General features: G+C 35.3%; 3 protein-coding genes across 4 annotated transcripts; 2 read left to right on the forward strand and 1 right to left on the reverse strand.

Annotated features, from left to right (window-relative positions):
• The first annotated feature begins 659 nt into the window (after positions 1–659).
• On the forward strand, positions 660–11,334 carry LOC108973572. The gene is made up of 7 exons (XM_018940927.1): positions 660–896; positions 4,457–6,945; positions 8,081–8,206; positions 8,292–8,433; positions 8,489–8,629; positions 8,696–8,915; positions 9,473–11,334. Exons 2-7 carry the CDS (start codon positions 4,523–4,525, stop codon positions 10,678–10,680), a joined length of 4,260 nt encoding a protein of 1,419 aa, XP_018796472.1. The 5' UTR covers positions 660–896; positions 4,457–4,522; the 3' UTR covers positions 10,681–11,334.
• Positions 11,335–12,813: 1,479 nt separating this feature from the next.
• On the reverse strand, positions 12,814–13,601 carry LOC108973558. The gene is made up of 2 exons (XM_018940909.1): positions 13,157–13,601; positions 12,814–13,102 (listed from the first exon to the last, which is right to left on the reverse strand). The coding sequence occupies exons 1-2, from the start codon at positions 13,529–13,531 to the stop codon at positions 12,959–12,961; spliced, it is 519 nt and encodes a 172-aa protein (XP_018796454.1). The 5' UTR covers positions 13,532–13,601; the 3' UTR covers positions 12,814–12,958.
• A 4,952-nt stretch (positions 13,602–18,553) lies between these two features.
• On the forward strand, positions 18,554–25,463 carry LOC108973550. 2 transcript variants are annotated; one of them, XM_018940898.1, is made up of 8 exons: positions 18,554–19,742; positions 20,105–20,535; positions 21,185–21,376; positions 23,251–23,390; positions 23,452–23,947; positions 24,104–24,361; positions 24,419–24,568; positions 25,336–25,463. In XM_018940898.1, the coding sequence occupies exons 1-8, from the start codon at positions 18,602–18,604 to the stop codon at positions 25,414–25,416; spliced, it is 2,889 nt and encodes a 962-aa protein (XP_018796443.1). In that variant the 5' UTR covers positions 18,554–18,601; the 3' UTR covers positions 25,417–25,463. The 2 variants fall into 2 exon arrangements, with proteins under 2 accessions (XP_018796443.1, XP_018796444.1); XM_018940899.1 differs by having other exon boundaries at positions 24,107–24,361.
• The last annotated feature ends 1,855 nt before the right edge of the window (positions 25,464–27,318 follow it).

Here is a 27,318-nt window from a genome sequence, read left to right on the forward strand (position 1 = left end):
TTTACATTTTTATTATTATTTGATGCGCATTACATGTAAATGCATGATACTTTATGTACATATGTATGTAAGTGCGTATATAATATATAAATAGACATTTATATTTAATAGAATTTCGGCTTTGCTGATATGTAAGAATGTTCAATGACATTTGAACAACTAACTTGAGCCCTTTCAATGAAACTGGGAAACTGTACCAACAATACCTAGCATTTAAACTATAACATTAATAATAATTTCTCGAAGTATAGAGGGATAACCAAGTATTTGAATGGAAAAACGTAATGCTTTAATAAGAATTCAGATTTGCCACTTTTCATACATAGTAGCTTTCACTTTTGCTATGCTACTATTAATAAAGTTTGTTTTGCAAAAACTGTCATGTCTGTGTCGAAAATAGGATGCTGAAAAGTTTTTCACTTGCTCTATATATGTAAGTAGTTCATAAAATAATATTCTCTCCCATGATATTCCAAAAACGTAGTTTTTCCACCAAAATGTCTGTAAATTTCATTCACTCGCTGATGTAACATACCTGTTCTCCATCGCTCTTTATTTTACTTCTACATATCATTTATCCATATTCCTTTTAACGACATCTTTCAGTTAAACGATTTTCTTTCGTTATTCAGTTTGTCTTGTATCTCTGATTTGTGTTGCGGAAAATAGCGGAAAGTTCTTTCATAGTTGGTTGTCTACGTTTTACACTCACTGAAAAGAAAAACTATTGGAAAAAAATAATGATAACATTTGGAATTTGTTAAAAACTTATTGCAGTAACCAAAACAAATATTGAACCATATTCGTGTAGTATCCTTAGAGAAAAAAAATTTCAGATTTGGGTTATTAAAAAAGTAAAGGCAGAAAGTGAAAAAATGGAAGTGGCTAAAAAATTGGTAAGTGGTTACTTGTCGCTGAAAGAAAAAAAAATTAATTTATTGCATTGCAAAGACCTACGCAAACGTATATGTACATATAATATGGATGAAAAAAACCAAAAGATAAGTATTAAAAATTTGGACTTAATGATTTATCAAATGTCTAGCAATGCAGCTGTTTAGCGTGAAGATTTAGCTGTAAACATATAATATTAAAAATGGAGGAAACAAGTGCATTCATGATCTACTATTTTCATAGGAATTTTTGAACACAGAGTTTCCTTTTGCAATAGTCAATCATGAAACCTGATTGCTAGTAAGTTTGTCTTATCCAAAGTATCTACATGTACAATGTGAAATTATAATTTCAGCTATTCATCTAATTAAGTGCAGTAGGCTTGCATTAATATATAATTATTTTTATATACTCGAAATTTTAAATGGTTATGAGAATAAATTAATTAAATAAAAAAATGGCATGAGATTAATTACTTCCTTTTAGATATTTTTCATAGATGGAAAATGGCTTAAGATGTCTACTAAGACTTACCGGTATCATTAAAATTTATCCATTCGGTCCGCGATCAATGAACCCTTTGTTATAATGTTATTACATAAATTCTAGTGTTTATTCTGTTTGAATCACAGTTTAAAATATGGATTATTCAATGGTCACACATGGCTATTATTGCGCGTGCAAAAATTTAGCGAAGGATAATAATGGGATATTAAAGTAATATTACCCACTTAAGACCAGCAAATATTTTTATACCTTTTTATTATATATATACACAAGATATTAAACATGACTTGGACCTATTTTTATTTATTATTGACACGTTGATGACTACGCATCAGTTTACTCCAATTATGTTTGCTTGCAAATATGTACAGCGGTAAGGTACGTCCATAGGTACATACATATATGCTTGTATAGTGGTATGTTAACTTGATGCGTTACATTTATATTTTCATGTGCTAAGAAATTTTCTGCAAATAGGGCGATATAAAACAGTTGCATAATTGTATAAAAAAAAAAAGAATAGCCACAAACTTAGATTTGCTACAAAAATCTAGCTCTACTGGAATGTATCTCCATATTGAGTATTGATTCTAGGCTTGGGTACTTTATCTCGAAAGCCCATGGCTTAGATATTTAATACCACTAATGTTGGATGATTGCAAAGACTAGGTTTAAAATAAAACGCTGCATTGAGCGGAATTAATTCAAAACAGAATAACATACTTCGTTTTTATTTAGTATAAATAACCGAATAATTTTGAAGCTTTTGAATCAATTTACAATGTAAAGGGTTAATGATAACAGCTGACGTCGATTAGATAATGTAGTACAGGGCGATTAAAGTAAATATATTACGGTATTGACTAGTATTATTTCATTATAATTTGTAACTGTATGGATATACATATATAGTATATATAGTATCGCTCTACTCTAAAGGCAGTGCACCCTCTAACGGTTAATCAGCTAATCAGGAAGCCTGATAAAATTCACTATCCGTTCCTGCGTTAGGAGTTTACGATCGCATATAATTTCACAATAGCGTTTTCTAACCACAAACCATTCAATATAAAATGAAGAACGAATTTGGTAAAATTCCGGGCATAAGGGTTTGAGTATGGCTATTCCGCAATTTTGTCTACCCTGTGTTTAATTGAATAACCGAATTTAGAGTTTTCCTTTTGAACTTTATTTTTGTCTTTGTGGAACAACCTCTAAGGCATTGAATTGCAAGTATTAATCATTTAAGATATGTAATGGATACAGGGTTTTATTAACTCTTTGAATAGGTGAGGGCTTGAGGTAAAGTTTGTGGTTTGCAGATTGGTACTCACCGATCCAAACGAGGTTAGGTAGGCGAAAAAACCGGAACGAACCCAGATTTTCCATTCGGTCGAGGTCTGTCAACTCGGCAGAATACTGCAGCTACAACAACAAAACCAGCAACCACTATGACACAGTGCTATTTGGTATCTAACGATTTAAGGGTAAAATGAGTTATACAACCGCTGTTTGGAAACCCAAGCTCCTTTACTACTTTGTTTTCTTTGCTTTTCCATTCTGGAGGTACAATACAAGCTAACTTATAAATTTTTTGAACCATATATAATATTTATATGGTACTATCTTTAATATAACGTCAAAATATTTTGTTTCTTTAAGTTATGTTATTGAGACGACTTTTCCCACAAGAATACTGTGATTCAAAAGAAATGATTTCTTGAAGAATTTCGTATGGCAAATATCGATTGAATTAAATGTTTTGCTTTTTGTGTTCATTTGTAAAAATTACATATGGTATATATTTGTGTCTACATAGTTATTCATTGAGTTTTGTGATTGCTTTTCTGTTTTTCTAATGCATTCAATCATGACACAATTACCGTCAAAACGACGGACACGTTCATAGCGGGTGGAAAAAAGGTTACGCTGCAAGTCATTAAATCTCTTAGTGCTTATAGACTTAAAACTATGAAGGTTCGTCAAAAAGCGCCTCCCCGCAGCTTACATACAAAGTACGATTTGTATGAATTAGTGAATTATCTGATAATTTGATTGACTTCCTTTTGTGGCATGACACACAAACTGCTTTATATGTACATATTCTATGGATAACATGATATATTTGGAATTTTATATATGTATTATAAACACTAGAAATGTAGATCAGTTTAAACTCTTTTGGGATATTTGTATTGTTTTAGAGATGGAAAAATTAAAATAAAACTTGAATCCAAAATACCGGATTGAAATAAATGTAATCCCAAGTATATAATTATAAATAAAAAAAAATATTTTAGGATTTATGTTTGTCCCCGTTAGCTTATTTATGATCTTGAATGATTTTAACGCAATAATTAAACATTTTATAAAATGTATGCAAAGGTCAAGCATATAAACAAGCACATACTAATTTTAAATACGCAAGGGAGTACCTTTTGATTTCACACATTTGTAATATCATTTTCGACGATGGTGTACTATTGATTTGTAAAGAACTATGTGCACGCCGTTGCTTTTTTCTTTGTTTTTGCTTTCTTTTTCCATGCAGTGTTATTCTTGCAAATTTCTAGTTCTTTTTGTTGCCTTTCGTCGTCACTTTATTCGCCAACATTAGGCGAAATAAACATTTTAGGCTTTAATTTAGAAAAAAATACGCTTTACCGACTCCGTGTCACTATGTCCTTAGGAAACACTATTAACTAAGAAATTGAACCGTTCAAATGGTGTGGTGGATAGTTGAAAAGGTGCCTCATACATGATTGTCATTCAAGAATGAAACTAACTTTTACCTCGACATTTGGACTTGGTAATGCTAATATACGGAGGCAGAGGTCGGTATCAGTTGGTTTACTATTCTACTTGGAAAATGAATGAGAATTCTCATTTGTTGTGTGTATGTGTGATTGATTAAATATCACTGCGTTGTACGTATGTATACAATCCTTACATTTAACTTTCCATATTATGTTAGGGATTTTCGATTATAATTAGTTAGCTTAAAAATTTAAAAATTAAAGTTTCCATTTAAAAAATGAATTCTTTTAATTCGCAGGTATAATATGCCGCTAAAAAATGTCAACATAATGCCATACAAATTTTTAAAATTATATACTGAAAAATGGAAACAATATCCAAGATTTCCCTGATATTGGTTCTATTCTTAATTTTTGAAAGTATTTTTGTTGTGGATGTGAGTGCAGTTTCGCCGGCTGCCAATGCAAATGAAAACTACTATAAAACCACAAATGTCGGTCTTGCGGCTGCCGCTGTCGCTGCTCCCGCAGAATTAGTCGCAGATGAACCGTTTTTGCCTAACCTTCAAGCTGCGCAACAACAAAATGCAGCAGCGTCCAAACCACGGTCACAGTTAACTGATTCAAAATTACTGTCACAACAACACCCAGCCTCATGTATATCGACGTTCGTAAAAGAAGAGCAGCAAGTGCAACGGTCACAGAAAAAGTATGAGCACGAAATCAACGTATTGGGCTATAAAATTCAAATACCATCCTTTGTAATGGATGGTATTTCTCTGCCATCAGCAGGAGATTCAAATAGCAACGTAGTTAATAGTGCAGATGTAGCCACTGCTTTGGAACAGACTGCTGGTGGCGGAGAAGATGTGAATGTATTCAAATTCTTCTGTGAGAATACCACTATTGCGACTGTCAATACGGAGTTGCGTTCGAAAATGTACATTAAATACGCTTATATACTTCTGCAACATTGTTATCCTAATGAGGAAGCGCAGTCTCTGCAGTTGCAACAGTACGAAAGCGTGCGACACTTTAAGTGGACGTACAGTAATGTACATGACCTACAAATGGATACACTTTTTTCGAACTACAAATCCAATTTCGAGTACTTGGAATCTCTGGATCTAACCGCAAATCAATTGGTATGTACACGCTGGGCTCAACCCCAAACTGTTCGCAGACTGAGAGTTTTGAAGCTGACCCGCAATGGTATAGACACGCAAAATTGCACACTTTCCGAATTCCAGCACATGAATCATTTAGTTGAGCTGCGATTGGACGACAACCGCATACATATGTTAAATCAGCAATTCTTGGGTCACCTTAGCGAATTAAGAGATTTGAATTTGACAAGTAATCTGCTAAGCGATTTGCAGCGTAACATTTTCAGTGGCGCAATTAAGCTGCAACGCCTTTATTTGGCGCACAATCGTTTGACGACTTTGCCCTTTCAACTATTTCAGAGTATGCGTGAACTGCAAACGCTCGATCTTTCGCATAATAGTTTACTCTCCTTTCCGGATAATTTCTTCGCGCTAAATAGCGAACTACGAGAGATGTATCTGCAAAATAACGCCATGGAGACAATCGGCAAGAACACGTTTCACAATTTGCGGAAGTTGCGCTATTTAGATTTATCCGAAAACAAAATAAATAGCATAGACCGCAAAGCCTTCGAGTCACTCTCGAATCTATTTATGTTAAATATGTCAATGAATAGCATTAGCACCATTTCTTCGATACTTTTCCATCCGCTAAATAATCTGCAACAGCTCGATTTGAGTCACAACAAATTCACCCAATTGCCAAGCGGCGTATTTATGTCGCAACGTGCATTACTTGTTTTGCGCATTGACTCGACACCACTGGAGAGGATTGGTAACTTTATTTCCCGCAACAGCGACTACGTCGATTCAAAGGTGTTGTCGAATTTGCGTGTCCTTTCCATGCAACACAACAAACAGTTGACACAACTCACGCGTACAATGTTCCGTAACACGCCCAATCTGCATGAGCTTCTATTGGCCGGCAACGCATTGCAACATTTGCCCACTGAAATCGGACAACTGAGTCAATTGCAACGCTTGAATGTGCGTGACAACAGGCTGACTTATATACCGGAGAGCGTTAAATATCTGCCGAATTTACGCTTCATTCACATACGGCACAACGACTACATATGCGATTGCCGAATGTTCTGGTTGGGTGAATGGCTAACTAATAGCAGCTCAACGCTGCGTCGTCTACGTGCCACTTTATATAAGAGTAGCGTTATGTTGGCAGATACATCAGCAATGGATATGGGTGATGACATAGATAAGCTCATTGAATCACTGACTTGCCACCACGGTCATCCAGGTGATATGGTGAATGTGTTACAACATCTGCACTGTTTGAAACCGGTTATACTGGAGTCGTCCGACTCGAAAATGCACAAACTACACTCAACGGCGAAACTAGAGTGTATATTTTCGGGCAGTCCTACGCCAGATGTAATATGGGTAACACCCACCAATCAGATTTTACGACATCATGCTGATCCCGACAAACGACCGGTTATTATTAATCATAATGATAAAGCGCTCGGACTCGAACATTTGCCGCTTACATCGCTAATAATGGAGGATAATTTACTGAATGTTAGTTTGCAGACAGCCGATGTGATGAATCGTGTGACCTTGATCGAAAACGGTTCATTACTGGTGCACAACATATCGCGTGGTGATAGTGGACTCTACACCTGCTACGCCTACAACATAATGGGTAATTCGTCGGCGTTTATGAGGTGAGTGCAAATGGCACAAACATCTTAAATCATAACTTTAGTAATGTCACGGATGTTGTGTCTTAGGCATAGTATCACAGATGTACATATTTGGTCAGTTGTTTAGCACGAACATTAAATATTCAGTGTTGTTCAAGAACTTGTTTATAGGTCGTCATAAATATTTTCTTAATGAGTTTTGGGGTTAAATTACCAAACTTTAAAACGTGATTGCTTAAAGAATCAGAAAAAATACTTCATAAATTTGAGAGAAGGAATAATGTTAACTTTAGCTGCATCGTAGCTTAAGTATTATTCACTGCATTTCGTTAAATACCAAAGTTTTGCGTACAAGGACTGGATTTTATTCGATCAGTTATATGGCGGCTATATGATATAGAAGTTCCATCTGAAATATTTCTCCGGGAACTGTACAGTTGCCATGAACAATAATTTGTTCCAAATTTCGTGAATATATCTAAATACTGAATATGGCTAAATCGACTCAGCTTATGCTACTGATCACTTATTGGGTCTCCGATGTTTCCTTCTGGGATTTTGATCGCAATCCATTTCATAAATCCCGTTTTCTTTTTATTTAGTAAATCCAAAAATGGGATGCAAGGAGGAGTTTGGTTCCACCACGGTGTTAATCGTAAAACTTAGAACATTTACAAAGCTGTTAAAAGTAGCATAAGATAAGATAAATAGATGAGAATTGCACCGCGGGCCTTTATCGTGCGTCTGCAAACTGCTATGCAGTCAATTCGGAGGTGTTCTGCAGTTTAAGGCCTGTCGCAGAACCGGCAATTCGCAGAAGCTAGGCTTATTTTATATAAGTGCTTCTTCAGCTTGCAGGTGCCAGTGTAGTATGCGACAAGTAGCCTTAGTTTGTGGTACTCTAAATGGGGCGGGGGCACACTCGTAACACTACTATCTGAATATAAGAACATATTTGAACTTTATGTAAATTAAAATATTAGCACAATGGCAACATTTCACTAAGTATGTACATACATACATATGTATCAATTCTATAGTTTGTCCCGATATTTAAAAGGTATGTGTTAATAATTATTTTCACATGTATATAGTTTGATTTATATAATACATTGCAAGTTGTTTGCAGTTATTTACTAATTAATGTGACTTACAGAATTTACATCGATCCAATCGTCTTCTACCGTATTAAAATCGAGAGTCTTTTATCGGGCACCGCTGCTGCCACCGCCTTTCTTTTGTTAACGTTAATCGTGCAAGGGCTTCGTGCACTCTTCTCCAAGTAAGTATCAAATGAAATCGCTTTATTTTGAGATTTATTATCATTTTCGGCTTCTAATTAATTCCTTCGATCAAATTTATTGCAGATGTGGTATATTCGATAGATTCTACTGCTGTGTGCGCAACAAGCAGTCTCCGAGGGCTCGCCAAATTTATGCCATGCTCGATAGCATTGAGTGCTACAAAAGTCAGCAATTGGAACGACTGCGCGAGAATTATGCGCAACAAGTAAAGAATTAAAATTTTTCCGAAAATATTCCTTATAATATTTGTATCGCTTTAGGTGCATCGTATACGGGAGAATTGTGTGCAGCAGGTTGAATGGATTCAGAGTAGTTACACATCTCAGGCCAAATATTTAAAAGAATTTAGAGACATGGGTTCCACTCATCTAACAGCACTAAAGGATCAATATTACGATCAGGTAATTTGCGCATCATTTCAGCTTTTTTTCTATTTTAATAAATCTTTTATTTTACTCGCTCTACAGGTGAAAAAGGTTCGTGATTATTCCACGGGTCAGTTGAATTGGGTGCGCGAAAATTACGTCTTCCAGCGTAACAAAATTCGTAAATTTAGCGCACATCAAGTTTTGCGCTTACGTGAAGGCTACAAATATCAACAACAGTCGCTGAATAAAGTATTGGAAAATCTTCCGAGTTTTTATTTTGAAAATTGTCGCGGTCGCTGCGAAGAGGATATAGCTGAAGGTTAGTTCGGCTATTGGTATATCATTAAAAATGTTCAGTTGCATTTTTGTTTGGAATTAACAAATAATTACATACGTACTCCGGTTGCACCGAAACTGTAATATCTTTCACAAAGTTTGTATGGCAGTTGACCTAAAAGTTTTTAACATTCAAAAGGAAACGTCGGAGGCCCCATAAAATGTATACATAAATAGTCAGCGTGTCGAGCTCAACCGATTTTGCCATGAAGGGGGAATTCTGTCTGTGAGCGAACTAATCCCTCAGCTTTTGAGATATCGATCTGAAAATTTGTACAAGACCTTTGCCCCCAAAGAAGCTGGTTATTTGGCGGAAACATCGTTTCGGACCACTATAATATATAGCTGCCATACAAACTGTCCGATCAAAATTCTGTTCTTATATAAAAACTTATTTTATTTGTGAAGAGTTTTATAGCTTCTGTACCACCAAAGATAACGTTTTTTCTCGTTTTTTCTATAATCAGATTTAACAAGAAAAACTTAATTAAAGCTTTCTCTCCCTTCTAGAGCTTTACTTACAATTATTCTTCTTTGCAGATATTGAAGTGTATTTCAAGAGTCAACTCGGCGATCAGTTCAATCCCAGCGCAGCCAAGGTGAAGAGTTTGAAAAACAAATTAGCTGTCATGGCTTTGAATTCGGCAAGCAAAGCATCAGTATATTATACACCGCCCGAAGATGATCTAAGGCGATCAAGCCTTCAGTTGCAAACTTCTCCTATACACATCAATTATATTAATGAAAACTTGGACCATAAGAAATTCGACTTGAACGGAACGAAATTTGGCAGAGAATTCCTCATGAATACCCCCATGCTGTTTGGCGGTTGTGGCGACGAAAACGATGGCAACGGCTTGACATCACTATCCAGAGCTGAGATCACTTTAAGTCAATTGAAAATAAACGATAAGCATCCAGCGGGTGCGGGTAGTATTGAAGATAATAATTGTTATGACGCCACATTGGCGAATAAGTTAGAAGCAATGAAAACTGCCGAGAAGAATAAAAATAGCCACAAGCATGAGCAGGCATATGAGCGACCGACAGCAAATGCAACGCATGGCAGTGGCCGGTGGCACGCAGAAAGACATGCAGATAATGCTGCGGGTGGAGACAACAATATAGAATTGACTGAACTCTGCGATTATAAGGACATAAACGATGTAAAGAGCTCCAAGTCGTGTCCGGCCATTTATAAAGTTTCCAAACAACAAGATGGCTCAACACTGCACGAGCTACTGACTGATAACCAAAGGGGGGATGGAAATTCGAACAGCACACGACTAAATCATGTCGGCGAGCCGACTCACATACACGAAACGGAACTCTTCCATAGAGCAAGCACATCCGGCAGTGGTGGCAAAGGTGGACGCAAGCTTTGCAAGGAGAAGTTGAACATCATATTGGACGAGAGCGGTAAATCCAGTCTTTACAATGGCGCATCACCATCTGAGGTGTGCGGTGGTGCGCGAATAAAGGATACTAAATATGCTTCATTTTCCACGATGGCAGCGTCGTCACAAAGCAAAACCAGTTTACCAGATTTTAAGGCGTGCGACGGTGGCGGCTATGGAGCGGGTGATTGTAAGTACAAGGAAGAGCTAAACTGCAGCGATTCGGTTCCAGCTTCATCGTCTGGGTCGATAACAACATCGAACTGTGACAACATTAGCTTCAGCAGTAATTCCAACAATAGCAGCTGCAATGGCAACCAACGTAGTGTAGATGTAGTTAATCTTACTTAGAGATTCATATTTTTAGCCATTATCTAATGCATTAGAAAAGAAAATGTTACATATTTAACAAAAACAAAACAAAAAAACCAGAAAAACTAAAACAGGAAATCAATGAAAAATATTTATATTATGGAGATGAAGTGAAGTAATTGTAAGATATAACTGAATGAAAGATTTATATTAAAAATTTTGCGCGAAAGCGAAGTTATTATGAATACAACATAAAGGTAATATAAAAGTAAAGAATTAGATGATTTGTTTGCTCTAAAAATACGACACAGATAAATTAAACACTATTTCGCAAAGTTACACAGCAAAAGTGTTGTTATACACATTTTAGCATGTATAAAAATTTTAAAATAAATGCAATCATTACATTATTTCCAACAATTGCGAAAATGAATGGCGGCGCGAAATTATACAACAGCAAACTAACAGCTAAAATGTATGGCTTTTGTGGTCGAGCGTTACTTCATTTATACTATGCCTTTACATACAGACATACATATGTATGTATGCATGCAGGCATATTATTCTAGATGAACTTTTGTGAGCTTCAAAACGAGAAAAAACTTGTATGCACATTGGTAGCTTGATTTGAAAATCATAAAATGGCGTCCAATGCGGGAACTTCAATATAAACAAATAAAGAAATTCAACATTCATCAGTGCTTTACGTTAGAAATTCAGTGTGAATATTATTTTATTTCCGAAATAATACGCCATGGGATCAAAAATATTGTAAAGGAAAACGGAATGTTGAAGGGATATGTATGTATGTAGTAAATTTCGATATCAATATATTTTTATTACATAGAGTACACAGGTTTGTGGTCTGTAGGATAAAAATAGTATGTATTATTTCTATAATAATATAGCGTAGGATAAAAATAGTATGTATTATTTCTATAATAATATAGCGCCGAATTTTTTTGCACGGTGTTTTTACAATTAGTTACCTTTTTTCATGACTGGTTGTGCGTGTTTTTTGATTACATACATTTTTTGCAATAAATTCAAAATTCCATACGTAAATACAGGCTCATTTTAGAACATGTTACCGTAATACGAGTTAGAAAATGGCAAGGGAACTAGAAATATTTTGCTCAACTTGGATCCAAACACAGAACGGCCAACGGAAATTAAGGCCAACTTCATACATGCACTAACTTCCATTGACAGTAGAGCCATGAAGACCTTCACCGACTCTCTCTCAGTAAATGGCGTATTTGGAGTCAAACCACCACCTTTGTAAACGAAGAGCTCGAATTGCCGCGAGAATCAAGAGTGACCCTTGCGCAACTACTTATCTAGAATCGACCCTGACATATCAAACACATTTTCGGCGTGTAATGAGTCCCCGCATGACACTAACGACCTCTCTGTATGCTCTGCTAAACCCTACAAATCTGACACCTTTCTCCCTATGGTCCGACCTTGTCGGAACAGCACGTTTCCTATGCCGTTGGGTGATTTCGGTTAATTACATGTGTTTTCGCATAGATATTGTAATTAAAGAACTATATCCGGTATGCTGGGTTATTTTATGGATAAAACCAAAAGATTTTAATATTTCTTAATTTTTTATATTCCTTCATTAATTTTTTACACTTTCTAAAATAGCATTTAATTTCAATTGGAAGTAATAAATTACCCTGTCAGTAAGGTTGCGAATTTTTTAATTAAAAAATTTCTTTAATTGTTTAATTTCGGTGTTGGGATTAAAAATTGAAAATATGCATTACGAAATCTGTTTTTAATCCAAGGTGTTTCGGATAAAAATATAAAATAATAAAAAATATTAAAATTAAATATGTAATCACAAAATCAGAATTAAAGAAATATAAATCGTCTGAATGTGTAAGTTTGTCATTGCTCTAGATTATATAATTTTAATTTCAAAACAATCTCTCTTTTTAATTCTTAATACGGTTGGGACTAAAATGTTTTTCCATTTAACCATTCAGTATTTAGGAGTCAATTTTTAACGCGGTTTTTTTTATTAGGTTTGTTTTGGTAATTTGTATTCTGTATGTGGAATTAAATTTTTTTATTCAACCCAATATTTCTGACTAAAAATTAACAAGAAAAAAAAATATTTTGAAATAAGATAATAAGAATCACTAAACATACATACATACATATTATTTGAGTTGAAACAATTAATATCAGCTGTTTCAAACTCTTTTATTTAAAATACATACTGTATAGTATACTACTTAAACTCAGACTACATGGAAACATACAACTATAATAACAAATTGGAAACTTTCATAGCAGTTGATATTCATTTATCGTCATTTTGCCGTACAACACCACGTTGACGTATACGTTCGAGCAGTTCAGCTTTCCATCGCTCTTCCGGCACTCCATTGGCCCATTCAGGTACTACAGCATTAGGTAGTGTTATATTTGCCATGACATTTAAAATCTAAAATTTATATTAAAAAATTACTTTTTAACTTTTAGGAATTTTAATTATTACCTGTGTGGTTTTATTGTTATCTAATTCTAATTGTAATTCATGCGGACGTGGTTGACTCCAAACTTGTCTTTCGATTTCAGCATCAGCACTCTCCACCGGTGGCAAATTATCATTGATAGCACCATTTTCATCAGCACTCGCGTTATCAACATATTGCATTGTTTCTTCAGAATCTTCATCTATAGAGTCATTGTCATCCATTGATACATCGTTGAGATCATTGCTCGTCGCCAATGGCTGGTATCCATTATATGCATCCAGATTGTTCATTTCATTGTCACTATCATCACTATTCACTGGAGGATGCTGAACATTTGTCTGTATTGCACGTACGTCTTCCTCGCCAGGATCTCCAGGCAGTTCAGGTGCTCCCATAGTTTATAAACGTTGAAGAATTGTTTGTAAATTAATAAATTATCTGAGTTGGGCCAGCTGAATATGACGTTTCAACTATCTATCTTTTGACATCTCTGCAATTTAGCGTTGCCGGCTGATTCTTATTGGAATTGAACCATTAAGAGTTAATAAGTAGATTTTACACAATTTGTTAAAATTAAATTCTAATTTTTAAATGGATTCCAATAGGATTGCGTTTTGCGGATATCTACTGAAGCCAGCCTATTTGAAAACTCAGACAACAAGTATGACTTTAAATCCTGCACAATATGTCGGATATCTTAAAGATATATGTAGTTTTTTCCAATAACAGTTAAAAATTAAATGGGGTGAATGATTGCTCTAGCCCTCATATATATAGCAAATATCAGGTTTATCACACATCCGGCTGGCTTTATACCGTATATGTACTTATATCGATTAATTTATAAGATTTCTTAGCGGAAGCGCGTATAAATTTGATAAATTATAATTTAATGCCAAAATATATTAAATTGGTATACGAACTACCCTAACTCCCATATACTATATATAAATGATAACAAACCTTATGTTGAATATGGCACTCAGTCTGTGGGTGTATTTATAAAATGTACAAGTAAATGCACAGACTTTTTTCTACCCTTAAAATACTGTATATAGTGATAAGTGCACAATGGTTTTCTTTTAAATAATGTGGCTTAGCGTTGATTGTGAATAATATATTGATGGGAGTAAAAATTTACAAAGTTTTGCCTGCACCTGAAAGTATATACAGTATGCAAAATCCATATTCGTACACCACGTATTTTACAGCAATTTAGCACATAAAAAAATATAGGCAATTAAGTATAAAAAAAAGTTGTATGTTATTTTAAGTATAAACGTATATATATTGCATTTTATTAAATAAATTAATATTTCTGAAAGAATTTCACATTTTTAAGCAAACTTAACATTTTCTATAAAGCAAAGTTCATATTCGTACACTATTTAAAGAACAAAATAAATTAATGTTACGTAAAAATTAATATTTCGTTGGATACCCTTTTTGTTTTAAAACAGAATGTAAGCGTCGAGACATCGATTTCACCAATTTTTTGGTGAGTTTTGGACATATTTYTTCCCATTCTTTTCGTAAAGCTCGTTTAAGGTCCTGAAGATTTCTAATGCTATAATTTTTTAATGAATTTTTCAAGATAGACCATAAGTTCTCTAATGGGTTTATGTCAGGGCTCTGAGGTGGCGTTTTCAGGTATTTTGGACAGTTATATAGTATCCAAAGTCTTGTATCTAATGCCGTATGTTTGGGGTCATTATCCTGCTGGAAAATGAAGCGACTTCCCAAACCCAATTTTTCAGCACTTTGGTSTAGATTTCCTTTTAGTATGTCTATGTACTTCTTAGCATTCATTATCCCATCAATAAAGTGCAAATTCCCTACTCCCGAAGCACTAAAACATCCCCAAACCATCACCGATGATACGCCGTGTTTAAATGTGGGCATAAGGTTTTGTTTATGCAAGCTAGTATTTGCCTCTCTCCATATTTTTATTCTTCCATCGGACATGTTCAAGTTGAATTTTGATTCATCACTGAAAATCACCCTTTTCCAGAAACGATACTCCTTATTTTTATATGTTTTTGCAAAAATTATACGCTTTCTTCGATTTATTGCACTGATAAATGGTTTTCTTCGTGCGACTCTGCTCCGAAATCCGATTTTTTTTATGTAATTTCGTACAGTTTGTGCTGTCAAACTTATGCCAAAGTTTGAATTCAAAAGAGCAGAAAGCTTCACCGCACTAATAGTGCGGTCTTTTCTTATCTCTCGTAGAATAAAAGATTGTTGGCGCCTATTTAAAATGCATCTGTTTTGATTTCTGACCTTTTTATTGATTCTTCCGCTTTCTTTATATATTTTAATAATGGATTGAATAGTGGAGCAGCTCCGTTTCGTAATTTTTCCGATTTCTCGAAGAGATTTGCAATCTTTATTTAAATTTATAATTAAATTTCTCATTTCATTTGTCAGTTCACTTGATTTCCGTCCCATTTTTTAAGTTTTTCACTTTTTTTCACACAAACAAAAGTACACTTCCAGAAATAGAGCAAACACAAGAAACTTCTTACTGAGAATTGCCAAATTTCGAAGTAACGGTACATTCCTGGCTTTGTAATTGGGGGATGCCATGCTGTACGAATACGAATTTTGCTTAGAAAGTTCGTAATGATGGCCATAAACTAGAAATTACGTGTTAAATTTTAGAAAACTTTAGGCACTCAGAGAAKTACTTCTAATGTATAATATATTAAAAAAAAATTAGGTGAATCCTTCAATTAAATGTAGAATGAGTGGTGATAATATAGAAAAAGCGGTGGTGTACGAATATGGATTTTGCACACTGTAGGTTGTCAAAAAATTCATGCGGTATTTTTATTGAATTTTCAATTGTTCATAAAATTTTTTTTGATGACTCATGCCCAGCTCTTGACCGATGCTGACCGAGGCTGCTACTATGCCGGTCTCTTTCGACCAATTCAGCGATTTTATCGCAATTTGCGACGACAGGCCTTCCGGAGCGTGGCACATCTTCCAGCACCTCTACAGCAGAACGAAAACGTTGAAACCATCGTTGTGCGGTGGAAATGGAAACTGTATCGGGTCCATAAACTGTAGTAGTACTCCTCGTAATATGCCGTATTTTCTCTTTATTTTGCTCCATGTTTGCGACGCTATAGCTCACGAACGACTTAAAAGAAACGACAATCAATCAAGCACGTGTTAGCGCGTGAAATGAGTTTTCCAAAAATGTATAGCATGACCCGATGTGAGGAATAAAACTAGAACTACCGCAAGACTTTTTTGACAACCTAATATATCCTAGACAATTGCTCTTGAACAGCTTACTGATCTTGCCCGTTTAACCTACTATAATAAAGGTTCATAGTATGTATACGATAAATTTCGGCAGATGACTCAATTGTTCATGGTAGGTCGACTATCTGTTGTCGAATGGTAGCTGCGCTCGCGCATTTATGGATGCATAATAGGTGTCTAAATACCTTACACGCAAATGATGTGTTAATGCTGGAACGCCTGTTCTTCTACTTTACTGGCGTAGAAATCGCTTACACTATTATAGCAGAGTTAACAACTGCTCGTCAGTGGTTTCTTCTTTTCGCCAATTGGAGATTCCAATCGAAAACATGTCATGTTTGCCACCTGGTCTTTCCTACGAAGTTTAGGTCTCCATATTTCTCTGCTTCCCCCGGCGGGTGCTGCGTCGAATACTTTCACAGCTGAAGTGTTTTCGTCCATACGTACGACATAACCTAGCCAGCACAGCCGCTGTCTCTTAATTCGCTGAACTATTTCAATGTCGTTGCATCATCAATATCATCGGCAAACGCCAGCAGCTGTACACTCTTATAGAAGATTGTACCTGCTCGATTAGGTTATGCAGTTCGAACTGTTTTCTTCATCAGCAGATTGAAGGGGTCGCATGGCAGGGAGTCGCCTTGTCTGAAACCTCGTTTGGTATGGAACGGCTCGGAGAGGTCTTCCCTATCCTGAAGCAGATATTTTTCGTGGTGTCAAAAGCAGCTTTGAAATCGACGAAAAGGTGGTGTGTGTCGATTTTCTTCTCACGGGTTTTTTCCAAGATTTGGCGCATGGTGAATATCTGGTCGATTGATGATTTACCAGGTCTAAAGCCACACTGATAAGGTCCAATCAGTTTTTTGACGGTGGGATTTAATTTTCACACAATACGCTCGATAGAACCTTATATGCGGTAATTAGGAGACTTATCCCACGGTAGTTGGCGCAGATTGTGGGGTCTCCTTTTTTGTAAATTGTAAATCGTCATCGATGGGGGAATCGGGTKCGCCTTCTCCTGGCGTTGTGCGTTCACTGCTATTCATCAGGTTGGAAAAGTGTTCCCTCTATAATTTTAGTATGCTCGGTTACTAGATCACCTCCATGGGTTCTACAAGAATATGCCCCGGTCTTGAAACCTTCTGTTAGTCGCATTATTTTTTTGTAGAATTTTCGAGCATTTCCTTTGTCGGTCAGCTTGTCAAGCTCTTCATACTCGCGCATTTCGGTCTCTCCCTTTTCTGTCTGCGAATGCTCCAAGCTTCCCTCTTCAACTCTCTGTATCTATCCCATCCCTCGCGTGTTCTGTTTGATCGTAACATTACGAGGCAGGTAGTCTGCTTTCTCTCATATGTGAAAGAATCGTTTCTTTCCGCTACCAAGTGAATAGCAATCAGAGAACTTTATTCACTTGCGTGAACTTCTACACATAACGCCATCCTCCGACGAACATAACGAATTTAAATTTTTTCACTTAAGTGATGTTTATAATCTCTAAAGCTAATGGAGACTGATTTAGAGTCATATATGTGTGGTATGTAGTACTTCGTAGATCAAAATGTGCAGGAGAACGCTTAAGTAGAAATGTAGATATTTAACTAAAGTTAATATACGCATTTCTCTTGGCATTCTGAGTTGGTACTGATTATGCGAAAGCGAACTGTTGGCATGCCTACAAATTGCTGTTAAACGATGTCAAAAATGGTCGAAACCAAGTTGAAAAGGTATAATTTCGTGTTAATACAAAGTTCGGAAACATAGTCGGAATTTGTTCCGCGGGAGATTGATTACGTTCTTAGGTTATAAACAACTATTAGCAACTTGGCCTGACGCATGCCTTGGAGTTATCTCCTCCTCGCGAAGCTGCGCTTTTATGGTATGACTACAAACCGCCATACAGGGCTTTGGTTCCACTATTTTAGTAAAAGCTCCAGAGCGGCCAAATTCGTCAGCTAAATCAATCCCCGCTATACCCGTGTGACCTGGCAGCCTACACCAGTAGTGGTTTAACCTTTAGCTTACTTTTTCAATCCTTAAATAATTGAGTGTTTTTACTTTGAAGACTATCACAATTTCTTTCACTATTCAATCAATAATGTAAACCAATAACAATAATTCAACTTTGAAAATATATAGACAGCATTTATGCAACAGCTTTTATTTTCTATACATTTGTAACTTTAATTAAAATGAATGAAATACGGCCAACAAGCCAAGTTAATACGGGTAAAACTCAGAGTTTAACTGAAGATCCGCCAAAAGGTCATAAGCAGCGGGTATTTGCGTGGTTAGAACTGATTGAAATAACCAATTTCAACGCCAACCAAAAATACTCATATATGGAATTAAGACATTCCCGTGCCGAGTTTTTCCACTCATCCAAGGAGCCTAAGCATATGTTCAATAAGTTTTTAGCCGGTGAGGAAAAATGCATTTATACCATAATTATTGAACAAGATGACATGGAAGCTGCAAACTATTTCGCTGCAGAGCAAATTTGTGTGTTAATAAAACGTCACACGGCCTCCAATGAGAGACACTCCGTGGACGAAGACAGTTATGACTCCGAAGTCGAAACGCAAGCGGAATTCGGTTACGACGTCGAATTCGAGTACAAAATCGACAATAAAAAGTACAACTATTTAGCAAAGGGATATATCGATATCCTTCAACTATTCTCCGATGAAAGTATATCACTTCAAATGGTTGTATTCCTTTACTCCCCCAAATGGGCAAGCGGCCGAGGCGCAGTCAAAACTATATGGAATATTTATACCAAAATGCCACTTATGAAAACCTTGCATATTACAAATCTGGCATTCATTAGTCTAGAATCGCTATATAATTTGCCAGAGGAGTTGTTGGATATGGCGGATGATATGCGTGTGGATATACTATTTCAAGCCAAATTCGAAAATGAAGATTTGGTATTTGATGAATTTAAGATTTGCACTTTTAAAGTATTTCGAAAGAATATAATCAAAGATCAGAGTATTTACTTCTGTTGGGAAAATTTGCGCAATCTTAATGAACGAAGTCCACCCGACGTTAGAACCGGATGTACGAACAAACCGCAAAACTTTCTAAGGAATCTATTTTGCACTGAAGACAGAGAATTTAATTTCAGTTTCATAAATATTTTCCACGATTATGCCTTAACATCGAATTCAACTGTTCGATTTGTACTCACCGATGAGTTGACGGAAAAGCTCGAGCAAGTTATTGGAAGCGATGAACAGTGTTTAGGTGTAAAGGTTTATAATATCGAGCAACCAGAAGAAATACTGCTTCAAGGCGCCCTGGAAGCACACATTTTTCTTTATCCTAATGGTAAGTCTTTTTCACTAAAAAGCATAGCCAGATGAAGAATGCCTGTTTGGTATTAAACGAAAGAGAAAAGAATTCTTCAGCCAACATCACACTCCATTTGTGCCACTTTACAACAGATAAAAGTACCATGTGCTTTATAAAGAATATATATGTATGTATGTATATAAGGCATTTGCTGCAAGCACGTTGTAATTTAAATGATGGAAAGGCGAGAGAAACAGCTATAAAGTTCCTAAATCTAGAAGTGATATTCAAAATTTATTTCAATCTAGACTATTAGTTATATCTTTTAATATTTGTTGGTCGGTCTACTCTACGGGTCTAGATTCCTTACTTACGGCTCATTTCCTTTGTGTTCACAGTGAATGCCTGTCGGTTTGCCGTCGCTTTGGATGACCCGGCCTCGCATGTAAATTCCAAAGATGATGATAAAAGAACATTCGTCACATTAAATATTAGTTTTTATTCTCCCATAACGGAAAGTAGGAGGGGGCGATCTATTATAACCAAAAGTATTGATAATATTGCGCCCGCCGACGAAGATAAATATGTATGCAATTCATTGCTGCAGGATAATCGAAGTCTCTCTTTTAAACGGGAGGATGCTTACAGAAAATTCAATCAAGAAATTAAATCCATTGCTATGAATATATTAAAAAATAATATTACTGATTATAATGACAGCAAATCATACGTGTGCTGTGAATTGAAAATATTATCTTGGAAAATTACTGATCTTATAGCTTACGATTTTAATGTACGAGTTCCGACGGAAACTAGTATCGAATTCACGGTAAGTTTGAATGAAGAATCTACCCTACACCATTTACTCATTATACTCGCGATGCGTGACAATGCATACTTTAATATCGAATCGACGAAAGCAAGGGGTATGCCACAATGAACCGTTCGCTTTCAGCATTTATCCCTTAGAAAAATGACGCCTGTTGCTTGATAAATCCTAAACAGATGAGAGTTGATCAACATTCTGCTTGGCCTTGCTACGTTTCGCTTCGATATGAACATACTCATACGAAAGTATCCATCCAAATTTTCTGTTAAAACAAATCTCTGACGCAAAGCAAAGCGAAAGTTCTATGTGGCCTTGTGGTAAAGGTCTTCTGAGTTGAACTGTGTGTATGTGTTAGTTACCAGGCTAATTCTGTCATTGTTGTTCTTCCATTGTTTCAATAGCCATGACGTGTTGGGTAGTGGCTTTAAAGAAAGCCTCAAAAACTTTATATAAAAAAATTTTAAATTTAAAATTTAACCTAATAAAATTAACACTATTTTATTATAATAAATTTTAACTCACACTGAACAAATTTTATTYGCATTATTTGTGTAACCGCGACTGCTGGCACAAATTTAGCCAATACTCTACCATATATTATTAAGTTGAATAAGAGCTCTAATCGTTGATTCCATTCGTTTGTTTACAGAATTTAATGACGCTTGTTTATAAGGAGTTAACACAACGCGTTTATAATATTTTAAATACGTTTGATAATAAGGCTATATCAATCGATCAAGGTACAATTAAAGAAGATACAAAACTTCAAAGAAGAATGAGTTATATAAAACTACTCAATGAGGCAGGGGACAAGAAACTTGCCAATTTTCTTTTGGAAAAGTTAAATAGCATTTATTTGTATGTAACTATAAGTACAAGAAACTTGCCAATTTTCTTTTGGAAAAGTTAAATAGCATTTATTTGTATGTAACTATAAGTACAAGTACGAAAGGTTTAAGTTCGGGTGCAACCGAACATTTTATACTCCTGCAACTTGTAATAGTCAAATCCATGTAATATTTTAAGGTGTAAAACGTCAACCAAATAATCGAAATCTAAGCAAATTTATATATATGTACATGTACTATATACATACATTATATGTAGTATATGGGAGTTGAGGTAGTGTCAACCCAATTTTATCAGAATATTATCTTGCCATATACTAAAAAAGTGTTCCCTGGGTTCAAGGTACCTCACATATAGTCACCAATCATATTGAGTAAAGTCAGCTGGATGTTCCAAAATCCTGATATTATTTATATGAGGGCTAGGTCAAGTTTTCGTCCAATTTTATATATTATAGGAACAAAAATGCACTATTAGGAATAAACACATTCTCTAAATTTAATTGAGATAGCGCAAATGCTGATCGATAGATGCAGTATAAAGTCATCAGAAAATTCGAAAATCTTTATTATAGGTATATGGAAGCTAAGGAAAAGTATTGACCTGTTTCAACCAATTTTTGATACAAAGAAATACTTTGGTAAGGATAGGATCCTGTGAATTTCAATTTAATATCTCACACTTGAACGATATTTTCGGTCAAAAGTCAACTATAGGTACTGGGGTCCACATATTTGGTACCTAGAGCTTTGAGCAGTTTTGTTTGGATTTGCTTAATTTTTGATAATAAGGTGGCATACGCTAACACATTATTTGTGCAAAGTTTTATACCGTTATATAAATTACTTATTGATTTGTGGACTGGAAATTGAAAGACTCAAATGAAAATTAAATTTGTGCTATATGGTAAGTAGGTCCGATTTCGGCTATTTTTACACTGTAACATAGGAATCAGTCTATCGGGTCCCGATATATGGAATTTCGTAAAAAAATGAAAGAAAAAACAACGGTTTGGTGTAGTTTGTGGGGCGGTGAAATCATCGTTCCTTAATTTTTCAAAAATGACAATCAATGGCGACCGTTATCGCATCATGATAACCGACTATTTGATGTGTGAAATTGGAGCTCCTGATCTCGGGGACATTTGGTTTTGACAAGACGGCCCAACTTCCCACATATCGTATAAATCCATGGATTTATTGAGAGAGCATTTCGGTGGGCAGATAATATCACGTTTTGGGCCGGCATGTTTGGCATGTTTTTCACCAAAAATTCCTTTTAATACACTTCAAATCTCTATAAAAAGGAAGACATTTGATCGAAACACAAAAAAAAGTTTTCCTTATGTTTTTAAAAATTGGCACTAGAGTCGTTTTTTCCTCAGTACAGTGCCTAACTAGTTCATCATTATCTCAAATACTTCAAAATGGACAAAAATGCTAAGCGAAATCACCACTAAATCGCCTAAGACAAAATTTGAAATTTTAGTTCTGATGATGAAACCTTTTCAAATCACAATCAGTTTACATTGATCATAAAACGAAATTGAAAGCGTATACGCAAATTGATATTTGTCGATGATATCAGGACAATAGTCTTTAAAATAAGATATTCGATTGTTCGAAGATTAGAAAACAACTTATGAGTTCCACGATATGTACATACATATGTGTTAGTTACCGCTATCATTCTTCCTATGCATTGTAGTTTCAGTAGACGTGAATTGCTGAGTTATTTGAAAGTATCCGAAAATTATTAATTTTCAACACTATCGTGTTGCTCACTAGTCATTGGTTTACTTTCCTCTACTGACGAGAAAAATTGTTTACAATTGTTATTATTTTACCGCTTCCAACTTATTTGTAGTTCTCACAAACATATGCCGATAATTCGTCTTGGCACTTTTGCAAATTTCTTTACGACATTGAAACCCTTAAATTCGACTCAGCGCTCGAGTATGCAAAAAAGCCAGTGAGAGAGGTTTACCATCGCGCTCACTTTTATACGTAAGTATGATTATAAATATTTAATTTATGAATTTCAATAATTCTCGTTGTGATAATTTAGCGAATTGGCCGGTATTTACCTCAAATATATACAGTTCAAAAGAAATGAAAAACATTTTAATGAAGCTTTGTCATATCTGATCGAAATACTCAATGAGTTTTCGATACAATTTCCGCTGGAATTGGAGCCATGGATACTATTGCATTGTATATATAAACAATGCGGTTATTTGCCCGGTATTGAGTACACTCGACTGAAGTATGAAAACCTCGTCAGCCAGCATTATTGGGACTTTCCAAACATACCATATAGTCGTTTCTCGATTTATAACGACGTCTATGTACAATTTTACACAAAAAAGGGTCAATTATTATTTATAATCGTAAAACATTTCCTATGGTTAGGCACTTATATATTTGCCGATATTGTTTTTGATGCTATCTCAGACGAATGCACTCCCGCTGAGAAGTATATGTTTAAAAGCACGATTAAAATACTAACCGATGATTTGACGGACGACTACACCCTGCAGAGTTTCGACAACGATAAATCAATGGTGAGTTCGGTTAAATTTGGTAGTTGGCACTAGAGTCGTTAGAGCATTTGTACTCTCAGCACTATAGATCGAATGCAATTGTTTGGAAAATTGTTTTTGTGAAGTAATATATGGGTAAATTTATTAAACAATCTTTCTTTTTTCATCGTTTTTCAGAAGATTCTTGTTGCATTCACGAATGGCAATATGGCGTATTATCGCGGCGACATTAGCAAGGCATTAAGCTATTATCATCGAATTTTGGATAGTAAGGATAATGAGAATCAATGTCTAAAACTTGGACTACTGCGTTATGCCAATTTTCGTTATAATGAGAACAAACTTTTGGATGCCATAAAAGCATATGAAAAATACCTCTTTTTCGGTACAGGTGCCTTCGTGGCATATTACGGACTGGGTAAAGCGATGTACATGGTAAATTATTTTCAAGACTGGTGGAGTACTTCGAATTAATTTAATATTTTCACATAGTTAAAACGTTTGCCCGAAGCAGAAGGACATTTTGCTAATGCTACAAACTATCCGTTACATGTTCCTGATATTTGGGCCTATTTAGCTTTGATCAATTTGAGATTAGGAAGAATGGAAAATGCCTTAAAACTGTGGAAATATGCACATGTGGTGAGTGTGTTATAAACGTGTTGCTACAATAGTGCTTTAACTAGAAACATTTCATATGTAGATACTATATGTTAGAATTTGGGTCGGTAGCGCTAAATAGTTTCAAGGATTTCTACACGATAACTAACATTACTCACATAAAACCACAATTAGCTCATGTACATGCCCCGTACAGTACGCTTTAAAATAATAATTGCAGCAAACGGACATTATTTTGAGGTTTGCGAACAGAGTTCAGGGGGCCTATTCTGGGGGCCTACAAAACAAAACAAAATTTACTCGAATTCGGATTTTTTATATTATTTTAAAAACGAAAATTTTACGTATTTATTCTGGCACAGGGTGGTACAACTTTCGAAAAATTATAAAGTAGATCCGAATTTCGAATATAATACATTTACGAATCGAGATACAGAATAGGGCCCCAGGCCTACAGTATACGGTGTCGAATTCATGCAATTTCGTCATCGTTTTCCTTGCTTCAAATGTAATGAAATTCGAAATGCTTTTTACAGTTTCAGTCTGACCACTGATTTGTCAGTCTGATGTTTCGTATGATTAACTTTCACAAAGAAGAACATAAACTATTCCCTAAGGTTATTCAATTAGACCTCGCTGTATTCAACAAGTATCATTATATCACAGCCTTCATAATGATACATGGTCTTTCAACAAATAATCATAATATTATTAGAAGAGCTTTTTACAAAAATTATCTTTTTTACACTCTGCGTAAGATTTTCTCAGTTAATTTTTTCTATTCCTAGAATGAAAACCATACTATTTCCAAAGAAATTCTAACGGAGTTGGAAGCATTGGACCATAAAATGTTGAATTTATTTATTTAATATTTTATACATTCTACACATAATACATAGTTAATTTACACGCATTTTTACCATTCAAATGTATTTTGAAACGTTTTTGTATGTAAAATAACAACTCATTTAAATGATCCAATTAAATGGCTTTAAAAAACCTTTGTCATTAATTTTAATTGTTGCTTTGAAGGTAAGGATGACATTCGCAACAAATGGAGCACTATAAATTTTGTTGTGATATTGCTTTGATGAAGAAACTATTTTCTTTTTGGAGAATATATTACTATATCGTCACCTAAAATGCAAAATATCGTAACAACATTTTTGGAAATTTACAGGGGAAGGAATGAATAAAATTGAACATGAGCGAAACAAAATTTAAATATGGGTTAAAACTGGCTAATACGGATATCTGATAGCAAAACCTTAAAATGTTGGACATATGTATGTAATCTGAAGTAGTGGTTCGTAATCAATGAAACACGCAATTTCGAATTTTTCGATCATAAGTTATTTTGCATTTTAGGTGACGATGTATAAAATATGAAATAATAATACCCTTGGCTAAAGGGGTTCTTTTATAAATGCATTATATATTAGCTGATCACCGACATTTTTAACCGGTTGAACTAAATTTCAAAAATATCTTTATAGCATTTGGAAAAAAATGCATATGTAGAGGGTGATCCAATTCGAATTATGTTTTTAAAGAAAAAACATATAAACTTCATATTTAAAGAGGGATGTTTATTATCATTCGAAAGAACATTCTGTGAAATTTATATTTTAAAGCTTATTTAGTTCAAATGCTGGCCACGGCTACGGATGGTCCATCCGTTTCAACTGGAAGTGAACGTGAAGTTTTGCTCGAAGCGGGATTGCCCGCATAGATTTTAGACTTTACGTATACCCACAAGATAAAGTCTCACGGTGTGATATCACCGGATCTTGGTGGCCAATCGACCGTCCCAAATCGTGAAATTATATGCTCACCGAAATGTTCTCTCAATAAATCCATTGCAGCGGCGTCATCTTGTTGAAACCAAATGTCGCCGAGATCACGAGCTTCAATGTCAGGCATCAAATAGTCTCAGCTACAGCTGCTATATTTTCTTTATTTTCTTCACTGCGTGCTGGGCGTGGTCTTTTCGGTAGAATATTATCTGGGTCATATAATGAATACTGGGTCTCAAGAAGTGTAACGGTGTTGCGAATAGTACGCTCAGTAGGTCGATTACCAGAACGTGAGTTTTCGTAATAAAGTTGAACGATTTGTAAACGTTGTTCAGGCGTAAATCTTTCATGTCATGATGAAATGTCAAACAATACTGAACCAAATTGACATGACAACGTGACACGACCTGATCTGTCCAAGAAACGCTATTGAAAAAAGTACCTCTACGTGGATCATCTATTATATTTTCATATCAAGTAGTCCTTTATTTATATTACCTTTGAATACCGTTACTTTCTCTACACGTTTAAATTGTTCTCTTAATAAGTGGAAGTAATCAATAGATATTTTACAGGGTTTGTTCGAAAAGTAATAGGGCTGATTTTCTTCCGCCGCGACTGTACTTCGGAGCGTGCGCTCACCGACTGAATTTGGCAGAGTGTGTTCCTAGCTAACGAACGAGCACCTAGAGAGTCAAGACAAAAATTTTCGCGCGACGTGTTTCTGTGATTGGTGCAAGCCAAAAATGCAGCATACGTTTAAGCAGAGGTACGCGATTAAATTCTGTGTGAAATTCGGTAAATCTGCGACAGAGACGTTTGATATGATAAAGCAGTCTTACCCAGATGCTGCTTTAACAAGAAGTGGTGTGTTTCGGAGGGCCGGGGAGAGGTCGCTGATGAATGAGCAATTCAAAGTGAAAACCATGGACAGACCTTCAAAGCCAAGTTTTACGTGGAAGTCCCCAAGAAACT

The sequence above is a fragment of the Bactrocera latifrons genome, unplaced genomic scaffold (genome assembly GCF_001853355.1).
Source record: "Bactrocera latifrons isolate USDA-ARS-PBARC rearing strain unplaced genomic scaffold, ASM185335v1 scaffold_49, whole genome shotgun sequence".
Classification (NCBI taxonomy): domain Eukaryota; kingdom Metazoa; phylum Arthropoda; class Insecta; order Diptera; family Tephritidae; genus Bactrocera; species Bactrocera latifrons.